Consider the following 25563-nt stretch of genomic DNA (forward strand, 5'->3'; position numbering starts at 1 on the left):
GGGTGACACAAGGGCTAAGGCTGGGACAGGGGAAAGAGAGGGTGAAAGAAAGTAAACATGCCTGCCAGAGGATTAAACTTCAGAAGATAAAGATGATAAAAACAAGGGAAGAAAGTGAGGATTTGCCCGGCAGCCCACCTGTGTGTGGAGAGCTGTTTGGAATTTGAGGAAAGAGACAGAGGCAGGGTCTGAGGGAGGAGGAAGACTACAGAGAGAGAGAGAGAGAGAGAGAGAGAGAGAGAGAGAGAGAGAGGAAGCAGCCTGTTGTTTCACACACTGGTGGTGAAGTTGAGCCCCTTGCAAGAATTCTCCTGGCTATGTCCGCCATCTGGAATGTCGAGTCACTTCCTCTGTCTGCCCTGCGCTCTAACGGGGTTGTCCTCTGCCTCTCTGCTCCCTCCCTCTGCTCTGACAGCGCTCTGAAGAACCGCTGGAGACCACGCCAGCGCGGACGGGACTCTACTGACAAGACGCACACGCCAGCACACAAACATCCAGCATGAAAGCGAGACCCCCGGAGCAGCCCACATCCAACCAGACACGCTCTGAATGGAATCTGGGCCTGGAAGAAGCAAAGACAACTGCAGTCATCAGCTGAACTTTTTGGAGGGTGTTCCTATTCCCTTATATGGCAACAGAGCTGGGAAATCATTTGAATTAGTCTGGTTTCTGTTGCATGCCTGTCTGGTTTTAGTGCTGACTGAGTTCCATCTGGTGTGTATCTGTGTCTGCTGTGTGCGTGTGTGAGTGTGTGGGTGCCGTGTGTGTGGCTTGATTTGTTTGTTTTGCCATTCTTGGTTCTTCTTTTCCTGTTGTTTGCATGTGGGCTTTTTGTTTTGGGACAAGAGGAGGGCTTGTGTTTGTGGTTAAGCTAGAGGCACCGTCATCGCCTCAGGGGTGGCTGCTTCATTCAGACTGTGCAGCACCTCTCGCTATTTTTCCCCTACCTCCTTCCCTCTCCCTCCCTCGCACGGCTGTGATGGTCTGTGTTTGTTGGAACAACACACCCACCTGGGTGCAGCGACTTGCAACCAAAAACTGAAACAGGGTCTCTCTGTATGAGGATACTATCAGAAAGGTGGACTGGAGCTTCTGTTGGGGAGCAGGCTGTTGTTGGAGAGGACTCGCTGCACAATCAGCTGGATGTTTCTTTCCGTCTTCCCTTAAAGCAACAGGATGTGTGACCCAGAAGGACCCAACAGAGACCCAGGAAGTACTAGCTGATACAGACAAGGTGTGGGGTTGTCTGTTTGACACTTCGATCATGGAGAAAAGGATCATGGGAAAGTTCTGAACACTGAAACAGAGCACTCGACTCACTCTGGCGCGGACAGCTTGAATGACAGGCCGCCAGCGGGATGCCATCTGAGCAAGTCTGACGAGTCTACGTTAAATTTGTGTTATGTCAAGTTCATCGCCTCATGTGGATCCTTTTTCTGAACATATCTCGCTACATTGATTGCCATGGCGACGGCAGCATGGTATCATCGTGACATCAGCCGTGTGCACGCAGAGGACTTGCTGGCACGGGCAGGGAGGGATGGCAGCTACCTAGTGAGAGACAGTGAGTCTGTGCCAGGAGCCTATGCACTGTGCCTGCTGTGAGTAGACACACACACACACACACACACACACACACACACACACACACACACACACACACACACACACACACACATTCACATTACTTAGTGGACAGCCAGTTTATCTTCACAATCAAACATAAGGTACTTTAAGCCATTATGAGATCTTACACGATGCGTTCTGAAGGAGCACCTGTGAGCTGGTGCAGTTAATGTATCTGTAAGTGTACTGCTCTTGTCAGCCATACTTTGTAGATCCTAACTTAAAAGAAAAGGAAAGTGCAAGGGAAGATGACTCACCAGCAGTCAAGTTACTTTTTATGTCTATTTTTGTGTTCCTCTTGCTTGAAAATACTTAATGAATGATTCACTCAGGGTGTCTTGAAGTGGTAAGTGCAGCCCGATGTGAGCAGAAACAGAAAGCAGTTCTTCTTTATGTCAAAACAAACTGATTACCTAATCTACTGAAACTTTTAGATTTTGTTTTGATTGAAAACTATTCATAAACTCAACAGTTCTGCACAATGTCCCCGTCTGTAAATTGATTCAGCAGCTTCGCTCCCCCTGTCACATCCATCACTTTCACCATCATCTGCCAGCAGGCAAGGCAGCAAAGAATGGCCGCTTGAGGGCTGAGCCAACCTCACACATACACCCTCTCCAGACTAGTCAGGCTGTCCTGTCCGAACGCAGTCCACCTCAGCCAGTCAAACCCTGGCCCAGGACTCCCTGTTTCCCCTCTTACCCCTCTTTCTTCCCTGGGGCCCCTGAAAGAGGGCGGGAGCTCCAGCGACCGCACTACGCTGACTGCTCATCAGCCTGAGCCAGATACATTCCTGAAAGCTGAGCCCGGCCGCTCATAGTGCTCCCTCTTTCCCTTCGTTCTTTTCTCAATATGTCATTCCCTCTTTTAGTTTCCTAAATCTCCCCACACGTTTGTATGTAGTCATTCTGCTATCACGGCTCCCCTTTGTTTTTATAATATACAGTAGCTGACTGATACAAGCTGCCAGGCACCTTTACCTGCCGCTTGAAAACAAATTCCTCTGAAGTGACTGCTGGAGATGATGATCTAAGTGTCTCTCACACATTGTATAACTAAAACAAGCCACGTCATTAGTGAACTGTAAAACAACTGGCGCCGTGTTAAGAAGGTTACAGTGTCTTTAACTACAGCTAAACATCTGGTCCTTATTTAAACAATACATTTAACTATATTTTCCCTTTGAATGTTTGCACAGAAGTGTGCTGTAGTAATTTGCAGTGCCTTTAATAACAGAGCTTGTTTTGGTTTTCCAAAGGTTCCAACGTCATGTTCACACCTATCGTATTCTGCCCGATGCGGACGGCCTTCTGGCGGTTCAGGTGAGTGCTCACCGAGGCTGAATCTGCCCTGCCTGACCAGAGCAGAGGAAAGAGAAACACAATAGGAACCTTGGCACAAACTGTACACACAGAGGGAAGCACAGCAGGGCAGATGGAGTCAGAGGAGTCAAACAATGGTTTGGAGTCGCCTGTTGTAGGGAGAACAGGAACATGCTTGTGTTTCCTCTCTGTACAGGCTCTGTTACGACTCCAGTAGCCTTGTTGTTTGAATGGCATCTCTGCCATGTGGCCGCATGCTTGCAGCATAAGCTCAGTAGCACAGAGGAGAAATTGTTTTTACTGTATGTCTCAGAGATTCCTACTCAACCCACACACTAGGTCATGGACCAATGGGTGTGCTTATTTGTTATGCGTATGTATGGGGGTGTTTGTATTAGACATAATGAGTCTGTTGGATGTGGCAGAGTTAGAGCCAGTGATGGTATGTGTCTGTTTTTGGTACTCTGAGCAGGGGGCAGTTTAGTCAGCAAATGACCTAATTATTAGGCAATAAAAATACACACAAGCACAAAGTTTGCAACCGCACAAGCACACACACACACTGTCTGTGAGGGAAAGCGAGAGAGTGAGAGAAATAAACATTTTCAGGGCCTAAACCGCAAATCAGCTGTGGCTTTTTTAACTATGTCTGCATATTAAAGTCCAATAACCAGTTTAATAATGATTGTCTGGCAGGCGTTTTCAAGCCTTTGACTTGGAAAAATCCTCTGCTTTCAAACGAAGACCTTTAACTGTGTTGCTATTTCAGTTGTTTTTCCACTGCCATCAGTACAAACCTCCAGTACGTATTTTCCCTCACTGGATTTGCTCCACTAACTCACAAGTTGCATGCTTGCCTTTTTGTTTTTCCAAGATGGCCAGAGATATTTTGAGCCCTATTTTGTCCCCCACCGTCTCTTGTTCCTTGTCATTTCTTTTTAATTGCTTTTCAAGAGATCCTTGTGGTATAAAAATACTATTCGAAGAGTTCCTGGCAAATCGGACAGATAGCTCGAGCCAAAACACGGGTTCATTTCACTTCAAAATAAAAGCAAAAACTTCTAAAAAGAGGGCACAGGAAAAGAGCTTTCTTGGTATTGTGGTCTAATGTGTACCATGTTGATTTTGTGCATGAGACGGGTAGCGTTGTGAGTATGTATTCACAGCACCTGTGCACAGCATGTGTGTTTATTTAATCTTAATTTTTGCCTGTCCTGCTTTGAGTGCCACTGAAGTGTAGTTGTGCAGGTTTTTGTGGAAAGTTTGAGTGAATGTATGCATGTGAAAACCTCCTAGCCATGTTTTTCTTTTTTTTTTGAGGGGGCTTTTTAGACAGACTGGGTAAGTTGAACCACAGTAAAACAAGACAGCCAACTGCTGCTGCAGCCAGGGAGCAGCTATCAGTGATGTCACCTTTCCTTTCTAAACCCCCTCGGGACGCTTTTTATCACAGCAAGTCATCTGTATGTGCCTTTTTCTGTCATGCAAATAAATACTTCTGTTTTGTTCTACCAAGCAAGATGTCGAAATGAGGGCTGGGTGGGTGCTGTGCGGAAACATCCACTAACAGCCACATAATACAAGTCAGAACTGGGCAGTTATTTCACTCTGTGTTCAATTTCATGCCTTTAATAAAAGACTTAGACATTAAATTATTGCATAAGCGGTCTTCCCAGGGTATTTTCAAGGAACTTATGAGAAAGAGTTTCATTATCTTTGTTTCTTAAAAAAGTTGGAGAATAAACAAGGTAGTGAAGTTGCAATTAAATAGAACTTAGTGAGACTGTAGACCACAACATGTTGTATGAACACACACATACACTCACAGCTATGCATTTGTCATTCATGTGTTTAACTCTGTATTACTCAAAGTAAGCAATGACATTCAGCCTATTACAGACTGTTACATACACTCAGTGACCTCTGCTGTGTGTGTGTGTGTGTTTCACAGACGACACAAGGGGTGCAGGTAAACTGCTTCCGGACCCTGGAGGACCTGGTTTTGGGGTACCAGCACCCCCACAAAGGCCTGGTCACTCCGCTGCTCTACGCTGTTCCTCGTGATACAGACACTGGGGATGAGAGCTCAGGTGGGCCCTCTAGCTGTTGTCACAACAAATCATCTAACAGTTAAACACACGTGCAAATATAATACACAATGTCCTGCATATATCAAAGTACTCAAGTATTATCAGCAAAATATACTTAAAGTAGAAAAGTAAAAGTATTCATTGTGCAGTGGAATTGTCAGTGCTTTTCTGCATTAAGGTGTATGCTGCATTTTACTGCTGTAGATGTTTATGGTGGATGTTTATATACTGTTTGGTAATTAAATCCACAGCAGTGCATTGTATTCTGTGAGATCATTGTATGTTTGTAGCATCGCTGTCCTGTGAGAACCACATATCTCTACAAAGTCTAACTTTTCATGAGCTCAGAAACAGCCCGTTTTCAGCTTCGTGATAAACCGGTTTCCAGCTAATCCAAGAGGGTTTTTCATGTTTGATTTCCTGTTTCATCTTTGGTCAGATGATGAGAAGCCGTCTCCAGTTCCAGCCTCTGTCAGCACAGTACCTTTTGCAGGACCGCCCGTGAAACCAGCCCCTCATACCTTATTCCTGGACAAGTTGCAGGAGCTGAACACATCCAGGTACGATTATGTAGCTTAAATCCAAAACAATTAAGTTCCTTGCACTATCTATGCTGCATGTATGGCTTTTCTTTTTCTCCCTTCTTTTCTGTATCAAAATCAGATTTATACATGTGTCTGTTGTATTGACTTAAAGTGATTTATAGTGCCACTTTAATGTTAGCCATCTGTTATGTTCTCTAGTAATTAGCATTGTCTCATTTAAATACGCACCTGTTGGCAGTCAAGCAGAGAGAAAACAACATGTAAAACATTGGTTGCTCTTTTTTTTTTTTTTGGCCTATTAATAAACAGTGTGAATATAGTATCCGCTGTGTGCTGAACTCCTCCTCTTGGTCTCCTCTATTTCTCAAATGTTTTAGGGGTTGTTGCTAGGAGATAAAACTTAAACAATAGTAAAGTCCAGAGAGCAGAAATGCACAGTTTCTAAAATATTACAGTCTGAATTCTGCTTTTTCTGTTTTATCCTGTTTACAGCACTGCAGGTGAGGTGATTCGTTTACTCAATGACTACCTCTTCAGTGAGCTGCCTCTCGACATTGAAAATGTGCATAAAGGGGCAACAACTCTATGCCACCTCAAGCGCACTCTGGGTACTGCCTGCCAAGGCCTAAACAGGTCAGCATGATTTTACTGCTGTCATTATTAATGAACTGAAAGTGAAATCAGGTCAACTTGCATACTGTGTACCGACTGTTATGATGCAGTAAACTAATAATGCAGCTTACCTTTTGCTAAACATAAGTGCTGAAATGTATGTAAATAGTTGTATGGTCATTAACCAAAATTGTTCATTGACCTGATCTACAGTGAGATCGATCAGACTCTGTCGAGTCTGGAAACCCTGGCCAAGGTCTTCGATCATCCTAGCTGCTCGTTAACACACTCCAAAGCACAGGTACAATAAAAAACCATGCTGTATGGTATGGTAATACAGCGCTGTAGGAGATAAACGTGCATTCCTTTTCATCCATGCACATCAACTCATTGCACCTTTCCTCTTGTATTTTTGGATCAAGGGCCCAGAGATGGAGATAGACAGCCTGTTGTGTAAGATTTCAGCTTTGGTCAGCCTCCTCTCTTCACTGGAGAAAAAGGTATGTTCATGTTGAGTAAACGTGACCTAACAGAGTTATCTATTGATGGCTTATCTTGTTTATGACAAAATACATGTGCCATAATGGCCAGTGCATGGTCAACAAACCACTACTGTGTTAAAGTCCATATTTAAGTTTAGGAAAGAGATCAAACACTCGAGCAAACAAATTGACCCTTCGCCTGTTGAGCTTTGTATTTCTCTACATGTTGATGTGACGTGCATGAGGCACTAAGAAGAGTGATACTCTGAATCTCAAGAGTTTGGAAGGTGGTGTCTTGTTTGTAGTCTTTCACACATACACCGATGACAGACGTGTCAATCTGTGAGCCAACTAGCTTATAAGTCTTTGTTTTAGGGATGTTCACATTCCAGCAACTCCAGCCAAACATGCATCAGATACCATCACATTTGCCAAACTCTTTTTCCTCATATACCCAAATCCTTCTCTCTTGTGAAGCAAAAAAAGGAAAACATACTGTTTCAAAATACGAACAAGCAGAGCCTAAATCTAACCCCTGCATCGCTTGTCTTCTTGTACTTTGTTCTATAGTAAGAATCCAAACAATTTAAGGGAGGCTACACTAACTAGCTCTATCCTGAAATACACAAACAGTGGTGCTCCCTTGCACACATTACATGGATCAACAGCTGGTGAGGATGCTGGTGTTGTGCCTGGGTCATGTAGCTTTATTTTCAGTCTTTTAGCATTATATTATATGCAGCCATCACACATATTTTACATCGTTCTTGTTTTAAGATGTGTCACATGGAAAACAGCTGCAGACGGCCTTCCAATCTGACTCATGGAGTTTAACCGTTAGCATTATCTTACTTTAGTTAGGCAAAATCCAAGGTCATCAGCTAGAAATGAGAAGCTTCTGTGACGATTAAAAGGCCTCTTGTTTCAAAAATTTACTGTGAATTTCAATGGTGAATCTGCCACCGTTACCACTGTAAAATCCTTTATATGCGGTGCAAGAAGGGAAAGCTTGACAGGCAAAGCAACAGTAACTAAAGTCCAGCGCTAAAGTCCACAGTTCTCATGTTGTAACATGTAGTGGCAGCACTCAGTCTCGTCTGTGATGAACAACACTAGTTAGATTGTAACACTGCAAATTCTCTGCTTATAAAGGTGTTAAAAGCATTACAAGATGCGGTGACCAATCACAACCTGGCAGTGCAGCCAAACCCACCCCCCCCTGAACCGACACCCGCCAATGTAACACCTGTCAAGAACCACGCCAGACAGCTGCCAGTCCACTCGTTTCAGGTAAACCAGGTTCAAAAAGGAACCAACAAAAATCCGTAAATGGTCTGTTAGTTATTCGGTTATGTTTTACCTTTGACCTCTGACTATGTAAACAGCTGTTTTTATTTGTGTGTCCAGGTGAAGATGGTGAGATATGGCAGACAGACTGTTTCTGTGGATGTGGACACCGGCGTGCTGCTCTTCGACAGGAAGGCTGGTTCGTTTGGCATAGAGAGGGTCTCACATGACAGAAGTGAGAAAACATGTACTTATGTTTGCTATAGCTTTTCTCTTGCTTGCAGATGTGTTGTATAACTGTCTGCGTGCATGTTTCTTGTGCATCAGTCCTTCAGATTGTCAAGTTCCAGAGCAGTCCCGCCAAGGTACGCATGGTTGTTGACAGCCACCACAACACACCGCGGGAGATGACGTTTGAGAGTGCACGGGTAAGAAGGCAAGACAATGGATTTTATTATATGATGGATTACACCGTTTCCTTTCCCATAATTCACTGAGTGACTCTCATCCCTGTCAGAAATGTGACGCCTTCTGCCAACTCCTCCAGCTGATGAAAACCAGGCACTCCCAGCTGAGTGAACCTGACGTGGTCTCTGTGTTTGTTGGCACCTGGAATATGGGTAACCATAAGTGTGATGCGTGTCTTTCACTGTCAGGCAACAGAAGACTCACTAATGTACTGCATTAGGGGGAGAAGGGTTTTTTATTGTGGGTTTTTGGGTTTTTTTTTGCACACACAGGTGGCTCCCCTCCTCCTCGCAGCCTACAGACGTGGGTGACCTGCTGCGGTTTGGGACATACCCCCGATGAGTCGACCGCCTTGCTCCCACATGACATCTATGCCTTGGGGACTCAGGAAAACCCTCAGGGGGAGAGAGAATGGACAGAACATATCAAAGCAACCCTTCGTGGTTACACTCACATCGACTTCAAACAGGTAATTCACCAACTGTTTCAGCTTCAGCTGGTATCTATATATATCACAGGTCTCAAACTCATTCCACAAAGGGCCGAGTGGCTGAAGGTTTTCTTTCCAACCAAGCAGCGGCACACCAGACTTGACTCATTTCATTAGCTGATCTCAGTCTTCAGACAGCTGATTGGTCAGACTGCATGCTCTTGATTGGTTGGAGGAAAAACCTGCAGCCACACGGCCTTTGTGGAATGAGTTTGAGACGCCTGATATATATCCACGAAGTTACCACGTTTCACAGAGGAGTCACAATTTTACATGCCCAGAATAGCTGGAGGGGAACTCCACAGATTTTACACATCAAAGACTGTTTACAGGCCGTTTGGACTACCACAGCGTGTGTGAAAAGGTTGTATAAAGCCTTTGTGGCTTTTTTTTTTTTTTTTTTTTTTGTGTTATAATAGTGCAAGGCTAAATCGATGGAGAGCAAGGAGATCAGTGGTTTACCGATAGGAGAACATTGAACATTGTACATTTCATTTTAAAGTCATATATTTGCCACTTGAACCAAACAGCACTTGTTTTTGCACAATGATCTCTAAGTAACCATTTTGCTAACATTTTTTTTATTAATTGTTAAAACGTTGAATGCAACCATTGAGCTCTTATGACTCTTTAAAATTCTATAAAAATATAATTAGACATTTTGATTGTTTTCAAATGCACAAACCTCAACTGCAGGAACCTCAAAATCAGTTTTCATGCTCAAGATTGATGAGAAATAAAGTCACAAGGTAGCTTCTCTTTTTTTCATCTTCACTGCAATTAAAAATAGTAAAACATAAGGCTACATATTTGAGAGCAATGTATGAGATTATTTGTGTAATATCTTGAACATGTTTGCTGAATATCAAGTATATTTCACCTGACAACCATATGAAGCATAAAACATACAGTTGAAAATCTTCTCTGTAATAGTGGGGTCAGTCCTGGTGTTCTAGTCTTTCAAAGCTTGAATTTTAACATTATTATTAATCTGTGCTTAATTCATTTTATAGTATTGTACACTTTCTTCACCATTTCAAAGGGCATCATGTAAAACAGTGAAATATTACATTTGTTTGTACATAGGTGGGAGGGAACACACATTTTTCACATAATGTTGATGTTTCAGCAGCATCTCAGATTACAGGAAAGGATTATGAGAGTTTCCAATATTTTGTCTTCTGGGAATTTATCTGAAAATATCATCTCGATTATAGACGGTTGTACTGATGTCATCTGAAACGAAAGCAGCACTGCTGTAGAACTGGTCTGTTCTGCCAGTGAGCATCTGTTCCAGCGGCTGTGCTGGAGCCCGGCTTTACAGAAATGAGTCAAATCAGTTGAGAAATCTGTAATTATGTGTTCCTCCGCTGGACGCTGTTCTTGTCATCTGTTGTAATGCAGTGCATTGTCCTGTAGGTGGCAGTACAGTCCCTCTGGAATATGAGGCTGGCTGTGTTTGTGAAGCCGGAGCACGAGAGTCGCATCAGCCATGTGAACACAGCCAGTGTGAGGACCGGCCTGGGGAACACGTTGGGTAGGCTGCCATGCATGACCTCATGATGTCATGGACATCAGCCAGAAGTATCAGTGCACGATTAACCAGAACAAAACGTGTTTTTGGTAAGCCGGAGGTTTGAGGTTGAGTATCTCTGATGTTTCAGGAAACAAAGGGGCTGTTGGAGTCTCCTTCCTCTTTAATGGAACATCCTTTGGGTTTGTTAACTGCCACCTGACCTCCGGAAGTGAGAAAGTCCTGAGGTACATTGTGTGCATGTGTGTATAAATATATTCAAGACCAAGGGTGTGTGTTCTCCTGTTTCATTTCATATAATTGCCTCCTTTGATGTGCGTCATATTCAGGAGGAACCAGAACTTTGTGGACATCCTCAGACTGCTCTCTCTGGGTGAAAAACAGCTCGGTGCCTTCGACATCAGCCTGCGCTTCACCCATCTCTTCTGGTGTGGAGACCTCAACTACAGACTCGACTTGGATGTGCAGGTCAGGCCGACCGTTATAATTTCTTTGATTTACTTCGTGCTCTAAATCATGAGACGTAATGATCGAAATCCCAGACGCTGATGTTACTGCTTCTGTCCGGTCCTCACTGACTCCAGGACATCCTGAAACATGTCTCTAAGAGAGAGTTTGAGGAGCTCATGTGTGCAGACCAGCTGACCCGAGAGAGACACAAGAGGAAGGCCTTTTTCAATTTCAGTGAGTTTGCTGTTGGCCCTTGTTCTAAACTGAAAGCTGTAAATACCAGACAGTCATTGTGCATGCACTTGAACTCTGTTTCGCACTTCGCACAAAATAAATGATAAAGAAATACAGAACCATTAAAATATGATTCAGCTCTGCCTTTGCTAACCTCACTCTGTGCTCTTTTTCTGTTTATCATGCTTAAGAGGAAGAGAAGATTGCATTTCCACCCACTTATCGGTATGAGCGGGGCTCCAGGGACTGCTACCTATGGCAAAAGTACAAGACTTCAGGAGTGAGTCATTTATTGCTGCACAAAAGAACCTCAGAAAAACAGGATGATGCGTACATAAAAATTCATTCAGGTGCTGGCCAGCGGATGTGTGCCCACAATAAAAAACCCTATCTGCACCTCTGAGTAGCTGCCAAAAAATGTTTTCAGCCATGCTACTGACTTTGGTGATGGCCTGACTTCTCCTCTTGAACCAATGACAGGTCATGGTTTTTCTGCTGATTCATGGTCCCCAAAGGACGAGTCCTGTTGACTTTGGAGATCTAAGTACAGCCTCTCAAATGATTAAATATTTCTTTTTGGAGTCTCACAGTGTTGATTAATTGCTGCGTTAATATCCTTTATATAAAAGCACCCCTTCATCATATCTTCTTATTTTTTGTGTTCATCATGTTGTTAATCATATTATTTCAGGCCCTGATATTAAATACATAACACACACCGTAACAGCAAAGTACAACAAAGACAAGGCCCGAGAAGAAGTTCACTCACTTCACTCACAGATATTTTTATGTGCAACTTAATCCCATTGAGCGAGTCTTTGACAGCAGCTGCCATGAGCGCTGAAAATAGGAGGTTAAGATTTAACCCGCAGTCTAAAAATGGAACGTCTGGCATAACACAAATGACTGTACTGCATAGAAATATGGCAATTTCATTTGTAAACAAACACACGTCTAATATGTTGCTTATTTATTTCTGTAGGTGCGAGTCAATGTCCCATCGTGGTGTGACAGGATCCTGTGGAAGTCCTACCCAGAGATGCACAACATGTGCACTTCATACGGTGAGATGAAAATCCAAAAAAGTTTCAGGAGGAAATGTTAAATAAGGCATAAACAAAATGCATAAGAGCAACAAAGAGCAGGCAGTGCTTAAGTCTTCACATAGCCAGAGGTTTTGATGCAGCACTCTCAAATTAGATAACTGTGGTCTTTTTTTTTTTCATTTGTACCGCTGTAAAAGAGAGCAGCCCTCAAAGTGAATAACGGTCAACCCCTACATCCTGGTCTGTGGTCCGTAACGAAACAGTCATTTCCTCTCATTCAGCCTGAGCTTCTGTTTCTGACTAACCTCGCCAAACTAACAAAACACAACAAATACTGGGGAGTAGAAAAGCTGCTTTTTGTCTCTGAAATCACTCTATTGTCACATCTTGTGAAATATCACTGACAGCTCATCTACCTCACAGTGCTGTGCAATCACTTCAGCTCCAGTACATAGAAGATATTTAGTGATGTTATTGCAATTGTAATAAGAAAGTAAGATGGTGGATTTGTCTCTTACCAGGTTGCACGGATGACATCTTCACGAGCGATCACTCACCTGTTTTTGCCACGTTCCAAGTGGGAGTGACATCACAGTTCAGCTCCAAAACAGGTGCTGTCATTGTTGTGGACACAAACACATGCAATAAGACTGAATCCCTCTATTAAGTGAACAGTATTGTTATGCGTTGGTCTGGCACAGATCTAAATTCAGGCATGGAGAGGGCCTGGATAGAGCTCGAAGGCATCGAGGCCATTGTGAAGACGGCAAGCAAAGCAAAGTTCTTCATTGAATTTCATTCATCTTGCCTCGAAGGTATGGTGTCCCGTCAAAAAGGCTTTTAATGTAAAGCGTGATGGAGCACAGCGGCAGAAATGCTTTCATGTCTACCTTTGCAGAGACACGACGCTCAAGTGAGAATGACTCGCAGAGCTGTGACGTTCCCGGGTTCCTCAAACTGGGCTGGTCCTTCAAACAACTGCCGAAGGTCAGAGGCTCGGCCCATTTGGAAGTGGTTGGAAGCACTGTTTGTTTCTGGAGTCAGATTGTTAACTTGCGATTTGTTTGTCTGTCCTAGCTTCTTCCAATCATGTCCGACATGGATTATCTTCAGGATCAGCACCTGCTGCTGTCTGTCAAGTCATGTGATGGGTTTGAGTCATACGGTTGGTCACTAACTTTGTCTAATTGCCTTCTCCATTCATAATGTCCCTCTAGGTTTGTTAAGGAGTGAACCCTTAAAGTGACAGTTTTTCCACAAACATGAAATGATTTCTTAAAACTTTTCATTTTAATCCAGATGGCTTCATTATGTTTTGATAGAGTTTGCAGATTTCATCTTTAACTTGAACCACAAAACATGTCCAGTTGCCTTTGGAGACACTATGTACCATGAAGTACCATGATGTGGATGAACGAGAATCTTCACAGACATCTTGAACTCGAGCACCAAAAATCTGTCTCAAAAAGCTTAGCAGCACCATGTATTTGGCAATGACGGCACCATTTCTGAAGAGTTTCATGGACTTTTTTCTATTGAGACCTGCTTGAAGTTTTTCCATTTCCATGCAAAGGGAACAAAATATTCACAATAAAATGTACTCATTACTGTATTCTGAGGCACTGAATTGAGTGCTCCAAATCAACCTTCACTGCAGCTGAACTACAGCCAGTATATCCAGAACCAAGGAAATCACGTCGAAGTCTAAGATCTGGATCGATAACTTGCACTCTGCACCTTGTTGTGTTTCAGGGTGAGATGTCTCATTGATCCAGCGAATAATAAAATCTTTTCCATAGGTGAATGCTGTGTGGCTCTGCGCTCGCTCACCGGTGCGTCAGAGCAGTTCGAGACCTTTTTGAGTCACAGAGGCGAGGAGATGGGCTCCATAAGAGGACGGGTCAGGATCCACGTGCCCAAGGACAGACGAGGAACTCGAGACAAAGTCTATGGTGGGTCTGCCAGACCTGGCCCTGTCCTACCCTCTGCCTTGCTTGCACTATCACTTCCCACTAAACTTCCATCTCCACTGTCACTGCATTCTTTGACTCTCCCGTGAGTTTCACATTGCTTCCTCTATTTGGTTCCTCAATGATCGCTGGCTTGGCTTTACACTTGCTGGTATCTATCGACCGCTTCCTCTTTTGGCTCCTGATTGACTGACCCTGACCAGATGCATCCTGAGACACTGAGACAGGACAGATGAGTATTATGCCACCAGGTCAGGAACTACAACAACACACACAAACACCACCAATCGCTGTGTGACTGCGAACTGACACAGCCTTTGGTCTACACTTTGAACAACCTTTGCTCTTTACGAAATGTGTCATTCATTTCCTGTGTTTTGGCTTTTTCAGAGTGGTTCCACTTGGAGAAAGATCCCGGGAGGGGACACCTGTCTTCTGCACCTACGCAGGCCCCAATACAGAGGTGAGGACCTCTTCTTTGTGTCTCTGAGCATCAGTAAAGCAGCAGAAAACCTTCAGCTCTTGAGGAAAGGTTCTCTAGAGGTCTTTAGCTCAGGCTTACAAATCTTTTTGTGATTGCGATCACATTTTATCTGCTCTGTTTTTCAACATAACCAAGCTCAAGGTTCACTTTCACACAGCATACTTTTATTTTGTAAAGAATTCTCAGACACTTGCTCCCAAATTCTGTCGGCCATGACCAGATGAATTGTGATAAAACAGATGTTATCTAAATTATATTAAAGAATTATACTTTAATACTTGACTTTGTAATAAGATAAGATAAGATATACCTTTATTAGTCCCACAGTGGGGAAATTTCAGGTATTACAGCAGCAAAAGTGGATAGCAAACATAGAGGGCATCAGTAAAAAGGACATTAAATATCAAACCAAACAATATAAACAAGGAATAATGAATATGAACAAACATTACTGATATTGCACATTGATATGATTGATGTGATTGCACATTGATATGATTGCACATTGAACTAATTTGGAGTTTAAAGCAATAATTTAATAATAATGTGTCATAGTCACTGGCATTTTTACCAGTAGTCAAATTTGCCAGCTCAATTTTTGATGCATTGCAATGCAACATCAGGCAACTACACTGATCAATTAAATGTATGTATATATGTTACTGTTAGTCCTGCTTTGGATGCATACGTGTGATGTGATATGTTGTTTATTTATGATTCATGCTGAGAGAGATGCTGCTGAAATGATATTTCATTGTGACCACAGTGACAATAAAGTTCTGATTCTGATTCTTCTGATTCTAAATACATGCAAGCACACCACATCAACCAATCACTTTTGGTCTGATCACCCACACAGCTGAGAGTGAATTCAAACTCCTGTGAAGAAAGTGAGTGAGAATTGTGAACAAATATTTACATACAAAACTTGTGTGTTCATTGCAGGTCTTTGGCAGCGCCGCCCAAACTAACTCCGAGCAGCTACACCAATCCTGCCTACTTCATCTTTGAAGGTGTGTCGGTGGTGCGCAGGGTGGAGGAAGCTCTCCCCCAGCGAAGGGACCATCAGGTGATCTGGTCTGGAAATGAGGCCTTGCAGCTCCCCAAAATCTCAGGACGTCAGGGCTTTGACAGAAGACCCTGTCGCAGATCAGACTTTACAGAGATTGAAATTCCAGCCGTCCTGCCCCAGTACACTCCAACCAATGACCTTCATACACCCCAAGCCAACTCCTCCTATCAGCTTTTCCCGGCCAAAAACCCATCTCCCATCCCTCCACCCACAAGTAACGCCATGCCACAGTACCAGGAACAGACTTCACAGCCCAGAGACAAATACCAAGGTAAAAATATTGTTCAAGACTCCATACTGCCCGAGAAGAACCTGAGGAACTTGTATATGAATCACTCAGAAATCATCAGGGAAAAAAACAGAAGGGATCAACATCAGCTTCTCCCAGAAAGGACCAATCCTGTTCGGGCAGCCAAGGCGCCGTCAGCTTTCCCCTACATCCCCACTCACGTAGCGCCCTGTCAGGCACCTGTTCCCTGGATGGTGGATCAGCAGCCCCCTGGACCTACAGGAGACAACTCCCTCACTGCTTTGCAAATTGCCAAGTCCCTCAGCGAAGTTGACTTCTTCCCCACAGAGCAGAAAGGCCCATCCATACCCAACCACAGGCCAGGTTATAGAAATGGCCCCTCCATGCATGGAGACAGAGGCTACAGCTGGGAGAAAGAGGTAGGACACTGCTCTCAAGCACAGTATTTAAAACTGACATAACTCCTGGTTCTCTGTAGAAAAAAAAAAAAATCTGTCTGCTTTATGTCAATGCAGGTGTCTGTCCTCCAAGGTGCACCCGAGACCGTACGCGAGCTCCTCAGTGCTCTGGGCCTTCAGAAATACACCCTGGGACTCAGCCTCAATGGCTGGGATGATCTGGATTACTTCAGGTAAAATGATTTTATCTAACATGTTCCACAAGCAATGTGATGTCCTTAACTACACAAACACAGAGGGCAGTTTGGACGAAAGCACCCACCACACCACAGAGTGTGACAGGCTGAGAAAATGCAATATATTTAATGTTTGACCTCATCAGCTTCATTGATTTTTGTAAATATCCGTTTATTCTGATTTTTTTGTCAGCGACACTTTTCAATTAAGTTGGGTCAGGAGCAACAAAAGACTTAAAAAGCTGTGGAATTCTCCAAAAACACCTGTTTGGATCATCCCACAGGTAAACAGGTTCATTGGTAACAGGTGATAGTATCATGATTAGGTATGAAAGGGGCATCCTGGAAAGGCTCAGTTGGTCCCGAGCGAGGATGGAGCGAGGTTCACCACTTTGTGAACACATATACATCCCTCCGTTAGTAAACATACACACCAATGCATCCTCTGGCAGATTTGACTAAAACTTAATACATTTCCTTTATAGTTTAGTCCAGTTTATTTCAGTTAACTGAAATGTTTTTTCACACCTGGTTGAATTTTTTTTTTAGTCAAATTTTATTCTCCTCTGCACAGTGGTATCACCGAGGAGGATCTACGTGCCGCAGGAGTGACGAACCCGTCACACAGACGCAGGATCCTGGAGAACCTGCCCAGGAACTGGAACTGACATGCGGAGATGACAAACATTGATGGTACGAAGCCTCGCAGTCTGCTCGCTTAGAACTGGAAGAAGCGTTGGAACCGAGGTCTGAGAGGAGGACAGGCTGATCGGATACCGATCACATCAGCTGGACTTTACCACAGCCCTCTTTTCATTTGCTCGATCAATACTCTAACAATAGTTCGTCTGCGTCAACACAACAAAGCGGACATGACGCGGGAAGTAACGCTGCACAGTCTGCTTAATTCATCTGTCCATCTTGAAGGATAATGAAAGAGGTGGGTGATGCGAACAGAAAACCACGAGGTGCATCTCCAGTTACTGACACTTATACAAATATTGATCTTGGTGTAAACGTCTTATTGATTTTGTTTTAAATGAATTTTGAAAATATGGCCCTTCAATTTCCAGTGTTCACTCAAGGCTAGTGTTTACCATTCACCTTCACTCCTTTTACCGTGTGCTTTCTGTTACTCTGCTATAATTGAGCCTGGACCTGAGCTTGTAAAAGCACTCTATTAAACCTATGGAGCATGAAATCCATAGCTGTACATACTGAATCTACTGGAACAGTGTCTGTAAAGTTGGTTCAGAAGGACCTGGCATATCTCATTTTGTTTACTGTCTCATACTGTCGCTATCATGTCACTTAATCAGTACCTGTGTTCACTGTGCGTGTTTTATGCAACCTTTATAGCAGTAAAGTGCATAAAGCAACTCTTGACTGTCACCAAGCAATCACAAGTGTTATTTCATGCTGTGGAGCAGCGGCGGAGCCACGGCAAATCACTGCCTCGAGTCTGTTCCACTTCAGCGCTCAGATCACATCATCACATTATGCTGCTTGTATGGTGATCAAGGGCACCTCGACTCCTACTTAAAGGTGAGGTCCTTCTTCATAATGTGATTAAACAATGTTCACATTCCAGATTTACCATCCCGCTCGCTTCCCTGTCTCCCCTCCTCATCCCCTCGTCCTGTTCACGAGCACAAAAGCCACCTGTTGCTGAACAGCTGGAATAGTGCTGGCGACTCGGTCGGAGCCACTTTGTTTTCCATTTATATAAGCAGGGCTGTGTACGAAAAACAGCTTTTTTTTACAGCGCACACACAGAACAGACTGCGATCAGACCTTGAGGAGATGGAATTCAGTGAATGTCAACGTGAATGAATCACCTGACCTTTAATGCATATATGGTACCTTTGTGTAAAAGCAACATAAGTCGCTTCGAAGAGTATAGTTTGTAAAACCAGAGACAGAGCCATATCAGTTTTACAAAATCAATGTCATTCATGACGCAATTCTTTGCCACCGTACTTGGTAAATCAATAGCAAAATATAACACTTCCCTTTAAAGCTGAGAGTAAACTCCGTCTAAATATCATTACATCAGTTATGTTAGTGAATACAGGATGACTGAAATGATGCAACAAACAAACAAATGTGAGAGTTGTATTTGTCAGCTCAGTTAAATAATAGACCACAGCAGAAAGACATGAGACAGCTGCGGATCCCATCCCAAAATAACTCGTAAATATTCAACTCAGAGTTCCTCTGTCTGCTTCTGTTTGCAGCATTCAGTTGAGGTGGTTGCTTATTAAAGCATGACCAAACACATCTCTCTGTCCTCTGGCAGCAGGTGTGTGGCAGCGACCAATGAGTCACTGCTATACTTGCTGTTGTGATGTCATCACTGTGGGGGGGGGCTGGGAATTTTTGGTAACATGCAAATCAAAGGAAAAGAGCGGCGAGCGTGGTGTGGTTTCCTTTGAAAACTCACATGATTAATTGAAAAGGGTTTAGATTGTACTTGATAAGTGACAGCAGCGGCATGTTTTAGCATAAGGAGCTGTGATATGTAGAGTCAAGGTTAAAGACATCAGTGTTAATTAGGGTGGGATATTGTTTTCCCACAAAAAGTTCAGTTACCTTGTTAAAAATTCTTAAATTTCCATATCCTCCACCCTCATCGAGAATGTTTCAAAAGTTTCATTTCACCGAAAACTCCACTCTGTGCTTGTGCTCTGGAGGCTTCACATTTCCACAGCAGCCTTCCCAAAGTCACTTAATGGAGCACGATTGGTTTCCAAACTATTGCGATGTTGCATAAGCACGCTGAACATGTAAGTACACGACTTTTAATGTCAACCTCTGCACATGCATGCACATTATCCTGCACAGCGAGGTTTCAGAACAACAAGTGAGGTGCTAATAAACAAAATGCATTTTTGAGAGGGAGGGGGCCTTGAAGGCAAAAGGAAGAAGTTGGTTGTTTAACGATGGAAAAATGAGTGCGAAAGCTTTGTTTGTGTGTTGACATGTTTTCCATCTGTGAGGGGCTGTGAACCGATGCTGCTGTTTGAAGGGGCTTTCTGATGAAGAACATGCTTTGTCAGTGGCCCACTCACATTCCAGACATCTAAACCACAGGAACCCAATACAGCACACACACACACACACACACACACACACACACACACACACACACACACACACACACACACACATTATGGGACTAGGGTGAAGGGGTTTGGACTTTCCAATTGTTTTCACCTGAAATATATCGAATACCTACTTTTATTTACCATATCAGGATTTAAACTCTTATGTAAACTTATCAGTCTTAGAAATATCTCTTAAATTAACATCAAAATATTTATCTTCTATGAACCCTTTAAAAACTGGAAAATAACATTTCAGTGTATTGAAGACTGAACTTTATTTTGTGCACCACTGTCAGCCTCGATGTTGAACATAAAGGGGGAATTCAAACCTAATGTGTACAAACACTTTGGCTTATTTGGGGCTTTGGGTCAATCAGACTTTAATTGTTGCTAACTTATTAAATGACAGCCTCACAGCATTGCTCACTGTGCCTGCTTTTACGCCTTCATGCACAGACTTTAAAACTGCAGCCCTTATCATGTGAATCTTACAGAAAGGCTTGAGGTGGCAAAGATGACCGAGGAGATGCAGCAAGTTAGTCCCTCACAGCTCCTGAGAGCAAATGTTGTGTTTTATAACAGGTACTGTACAGCTGTGCAAATATGACCCTGAGCAGCATTTCAGTATTGATTGCCATTGAGTGCTGTCATGGGAGTGAGCTTCTGTTCCAAAGACACAGAACAATGATGAAGAAGTCGAGTACTTAAAAAATCACGATGTAGTTCTGCATTCAAACCTTTTCTCAAGTAAGGAAGTATGAACAGCAAAGTGTTCTGTAATATCAAAAGTAAAAGCACTCATAATCAACCCGGGTGTTAACATGGAAGCTTTAATGCTGTGCGCTGGCTCTTATGGCTTTTTTACGCATTAATATCATGAGCTCATCATACATTTGACAATAAAAAAATGTTTATGGGAATAACATTTGGCTCTGGAATGATGTGGAAGGAAATAGAGGCACAAAAAGACATCATCTGTGCGCCATCTTTTCTAAAATGTGGATATAGTTCTTCTTGAGCTGCTGCTGGAAGGAGAAAATCCAGAGTGAAACTTTATGTGTGGATGAATGTGTCCGTGAAGATGAGCTCTGACGGCAGTTTCACGTGCTTTACAGACTTACAAGCGGCTTCCAGTGAAGGCTTTTTTTGGGCGGAAGTTTTTTCCCCACTCAGCAGTGCGACTTCCCATTTCAGCCCTGTGTTCTCTCCATGTGCCGTGCGCTCAGAGCGGAGCGTCCCTGCTGCGGTGCCATGCGCTCCAGCGCCTCTTCCAGCGAAAACTAACTTCTCAGCGCGTGTTTCATGTGTCAGGGCCGAAGAGGACGACGGGCTGAGAGGAGCAGCTGCTGCACCCTGGCTGACAGGAGGGTGAAACTGGTGGGAGTCTCTGTTTACTGGGATCAGCGGCGTGAGACCAGCGCGTCGTCAGGATCCCGCTGGGGTGAGTGGCCGCGGTGTCACAAATGCTGCGTTCTCACTCATGCATGCGTATTTTGTGTGTGTGTTTGTGTGTTAACGACACATATCGACCAGGGTTAATGTTGTTTAACATGTGTGGAAGCTCATTTAGAGAGCAGATGCGGTCAAACAGTTTATCTTTTGAACACTAAACTATTAAGCGGCAGTGGTGCAAAGTAACAAGTGCATTTCCTCAAGTACTGCGCTTAAGTGCAATTTTTGCGGTACTTTTAATGAGTATTTCCATTTGATACTACTTCATGCTTCTCCTCCACTACAACTATTCGAAATACTATACTTTTGACTCCACTTTATTTGATGCCTTTCCTTACTAAAAACGTTTCAGTTTAATAATAGGCTGATAAAAATAATCAATAAATACATGATGGTGTATTATTATGAATAAAGATAAGACTTTGTTGATCATTGGTGACGTTCACAAGCTACGCGGCACTTTATCAAGAATAAGCCCCGCCTTTACCAGCTGCAACGAGCAGTGTGCATATGAATACATCAATAATTACGATTCAATCATGTAACAGAGGTCTTTTTCTGAAATGGGACATTCTGCCTGATAAATACTTTTACTTTTCGTACATTAAGTAAAGTTTTGTGTGGATACTTTTGTACTTTTGCTTAAGTAAAGATTTCAATGCAGGACTTTTAGTTTTAACAGAGTATTTGTGGTATTGTTACTTTCACTTAAGTTATATGTCTTTTGGAGACATATATATGTATTTATATATACACTGTGTATATACTTGGCATTACTGCTTACTTTTACTTCAGTAAAGGATCTGAACACAGACTACAATTATAAAATGGACTAACCCTAGATAAACTAATCAAAGACTTGTAACTAAATATTATTTTCATTGTCCACTAATCTGCCAGTTATTTCATTGATTTATCATTTGTTCCATAAAATGCTAGAAAATAGATAAATAAGGTAGAAGTCTTCTTCCTTTGAAGGTTCGGTCATCTGCTGGCTTGAGAGCGCCGCGCTGAGTGCTGCACATCATTATGGAAACGCTCATCAGCAGCCCTGGCACGCACAACCAGTCGACGCTGTTCAACTCAGTCTTCAACTCTAGCTGCCGCTTTAACGAGGAGTTCAAGTACATCCTGCTGCCCGTGTCCTACAGTCTGGTGTTTGTGTTTGGCTTCATACTCAACGCTACAGCTTTGTGGCTCTTCCTCAAGATGCGCCCGTGGAACCCCAGCACGGTGTACATGTTCCACCTCGCCCTGTCCGACTTCCTGTATGTCCTCTCCCTGCCCACCCTCATCTACTACTATGCCAACCGCAGCCACTGGCCCTTCGGAGTGGCTGCCTGCAAAATAGTGCGCTTCCTCTTCTACGCCAACCTCTACTGCAGCATCCTCCTCCTCACCTGCATCAGCGTGCACCGCTACCTGGGCATCTGCCACCCCATCAAGGCGCTGACCCTGGTGAAACCCCGCCACGCCCACCTGGTGTGTGGCATGGTGTGGTGTGTGGTGACTGTGTGCCTGGTGCCCAACCTCATCTTCGTCACCACCTCCAGGAGGGACAATGACACCCTGTGCCATGACACAACCAACCAGGAGTCCTTTGAGGAGTATGTGGACTACAGCTCTGCTGTCATGGTGCTCCTGTTCGGCATCCCCTTCTTGGTCATTGTGGCGTGTTACTGCTTGATGGCGCGGGCCCTGTGCCGGCCCAGACGAGGACTGTCTTCCGGCCGGCAGGGCGCCGCTTCACGTAAGAAGTCCATCAAGCTCATCATCGTGGTGTTGGTGGTGTTTGCTGTGAGCTTTGTCCCGTTTCACATCACGCGGACCCTCTACTACACCTCCCGTGTGTTGAATCTTAACTGCGACTTCCTCAACATTGTCAACTTTACTTACAAGATCACCAGGCCGCTGGCGAGCGTCAACAGCTGTATCGACCCGATTCTGTATTTCCTGGCTGGAGACCACTACCGGTCCAAACTGATATCTGTTCTCCCGGGAAAAAGGGAGACGACAAGCAGCCAAACGCCTGAGCAGGCACAAACTCAGCCGAACAATAACCAGGGCATCTCTCTGGTTTATAAGAACTCGGCCCTTAGAGCCAGTGGAGAGACTGAGAGGCAGAGGAAAATCTGAAGGATTAAAGGACTCTGCTGCAGGCAAACTAACAATTCAAAGCTAACATGCAGAAGCACCTGTTTGGTCTTTCCTATTTCCTATTATTTACTTACAGTACATGCTTTCACTCCATCAAATCTCTGTAATGCCTGTGTTTAACGGGCATAAAGACCACACTTCAATTCTTCTCATTTTTTTTGTTTGCTCTGTTTCTAAGACCTTGTCCCCTTGTCTTATGTACAGTCTACCAAAGAGAGATTATTGCACGAAACTCAGCTTATAGTAGACAGTAGTAAATATGGTGTATGCTGTTCTTCATTCTGAGGAAAGTGATGTCTATGCAGACGAAACGTTGTGTTATGTGAACAGAAACTGAGACCTTTTGACAGTGAGGAGATGATCAAAAGTTCATATCAGGCCAAAGTTGACAGATAGTCTGGTGTTGCCTCAGAAAGGAGCAAGTTATGAGGCAATCCTTCCTGTTTTATCAACAATGTCTGCCTGTTACCCAGAAACTGCAGCTCGAGCCAGCGCAGCTCCTGAGTCCAGCTGTTTTTGTCCTTCAGCGCTCGCAGCTGTCAGTGGAGAGAAACACAGAGGCTGATCTGGACCAGACGTATCTTTTCAAACCGCCCACGCCTCATTAGTGGGATCGGGGATTTTCCTTTGTAGTCGTTTACCTTCGGGATTGATACATGGAATTTAAAGGCCCTTTGTCTCAGTACTGAACCTTGATGGTTTTGCAGGATGCGATTGCAGAGTTGGAAAGTTTGATGTAATGCTACAGAGCATTTGTTCCTCCACCCTTTTTTTGAGGTTGATGTATGCTGTTTACTACATATATTCATACAGCTGTGTGTCACGTGGTGTTCACATATTAAGTACGAGCACTATGCATTAGAGGTGCACTCATATCAATACTGATAACCATCCAATACTGACTCAAATGGCTGACTCCAGTATTATAACCATAGCCCACTCTGATATTGGATACTATTGTTCTAATAAATAACAATGCAGTGCTTTCATATCTACATATTTATTTGTTACACTTTGTTGCACATAAAAGAATAATCCCAGTCTCTTCCCCACAGTGAGTCACACAGCTTAATGATTAAGCAGAGCTACTCTGTGGGGGCCGATACCCAAAGCCCAGGTATCGGTATCAGGACTGAAATGTGTCATCAAGTGTTACAGCATGATTTTAATGTCTGCTGTATGTCACAAATAATGAGCAACGACACTGTCCTGTCTGGTCTGTGTCAAATTACATCTTTAAACTCCAACTTCTCAGTCAGCTCACACTCATCAAAAGAGCGATGCAAAGTCACCTGTGAACTTAGAGGAAACTTTTCGACTCCTGCAAACTGTACAACTCATATTCCTGGACAAACTAAACTAACTTGCTGTGACCTCAGTAAAAACACTACTAGCTGATGTTTGGGAACTGAAAGCCAAGCATGTGACTTAAACACCAACAAAGTGTTTTTTGTTGGACTGCTGAGTGACAGCCTGCGAAAGCTGTAGGATACGAGGGACAAACACCAGAGAAAACACCACTCTCACAGTGGTGAGAGGCTGCTGTCATCTCCACGTACCTTTCAGCAGCAAGAAAACCACGCAGGCTCCTTTTTGGATAAGGGTGCTGGATGAATAAACACGATATCAATAATAAACAGTTTTATGTGTGAACGTGATAAGTAGCAATGCATATCTCCAAAATGTAAGATTAATGCCTTGAATCTTGAATTTTCCCCACACAGTAAGTCACTTTAAAGTTAAAAAACCTGCAGTATTTCCCACACCTAATGTACATTTTATATTCCAAGCAGCTACGAATTGACTAAAATATTTTTATGGCGACACTATTACATAATAATAATAATATTAATAATAATGCACTTCAGCTCAAAGTGCTTTACAACAAAGAAATCACATGCACCAAGTGCTTCACATATAAAAAGACATAGAATTAACATAAAAATAGGGACAGAAAATTAATGTCAATTAAGAAGGAGACAGTTTGACACGTGATGTAATTATTGATAATTAGAATTAATCTAATGAAGATTGTGTTTGCCAAGAAGCTCTGTGCACTTTTCCAACAGCTCACCTCACTGTGTGGCACATTTCTCTCAGTGGTGATGGAGCTCATTTGCTCCTGCAGTGTCAGCTCAGGAGCGCCGCCCTGTGGTCAGGTTTGGTCACGAAGTTGTACTCAACAGGAGGTCGGAGATGACTGAAAGAAACACGGAATTTTAGCGTCTTTTGGCCCTCGGCGCTGTCTAAC

General features: G+C 43.4%; 2 protein-coding genes across 2 annotated transcripts; both read left to right on the top strand.

Moving 5' to 3' along the window:
• Positions 1-278: 278 nt before the first annotated feature.
• On the top strand, positions 279-17988 carry inppl1b (inositol polyphosphate phosphatase-like 1b). The gene is made up of 27 exons (XM_070962965.1): positions 279-1601; positions 2885-2948; positions 4900-5038; positions 5478-5598; positions 6076-6216; positions 6409-6496; positions 6618-6695; positions 7830-7967; positions 8085-8199; positions 8292-8392; positions 8482-8584; positions 8705-8901; positions 10342-10459; positions 10587-10683; positions 10786-10924; positions 11041-11140; positions 11332-11420; positions 12123-12204; positions 12708-12797; positions 12888-13001; positions 13085-13173; positions 13264-13351; positions 13986-14138; positions 14547-14619; positions 15586-16381; positions 16478-16593; positions 17171-17988. Exons 1-27 carry the CDS (start codon positions 1465-1467, stop codon positions 17262-17264), a joined length of 3660 nt encoding a protein of 1219 aa, XP_070819066.1. The 5' UTR covers positions 279-1464; the 3' UTR covers positions 17265-17988.
• Positions 17989-20895: 2907 nt separating this feature from the next.
• LOC139331340 (P2Y purinoceptor 4-like) lies at positions 20896-24080 on the top strand. Its single transcript, XM_070962771.1, has 2 exons — positions 20896-21144; positions 22134-24080. The coding sequence occupies exon 2, from the start codon at positions 22185-22187 to the stop codon at positions 23289-23291; it is 1107 nt and encodes a 368-aa protein (XP_070818872.1). The 5' UTR covers positions 20896-21144; positions 22134-22184; the 3' UTR covers positions 23292-24080.
• Positions 24081-25563: the final 1483 nt, after the last annotated feature.

This window comes from Chaetodon trifascialis, chromosome 5 (genome assembly GCF_039877785.1).
Source record: "Chaetodon trifascialis isolate fChaTrf1 chromosome 5, fChaTrf1.hap1, whole genome shotgun sequence".
Classification (NCBI taxonomy): Eukaryota; Metazoa; Chordata; class Actinopteri; order Chaetodontiformes; family Chaetodontidae; genus Chaetodon; species Chaetodon trifascialis.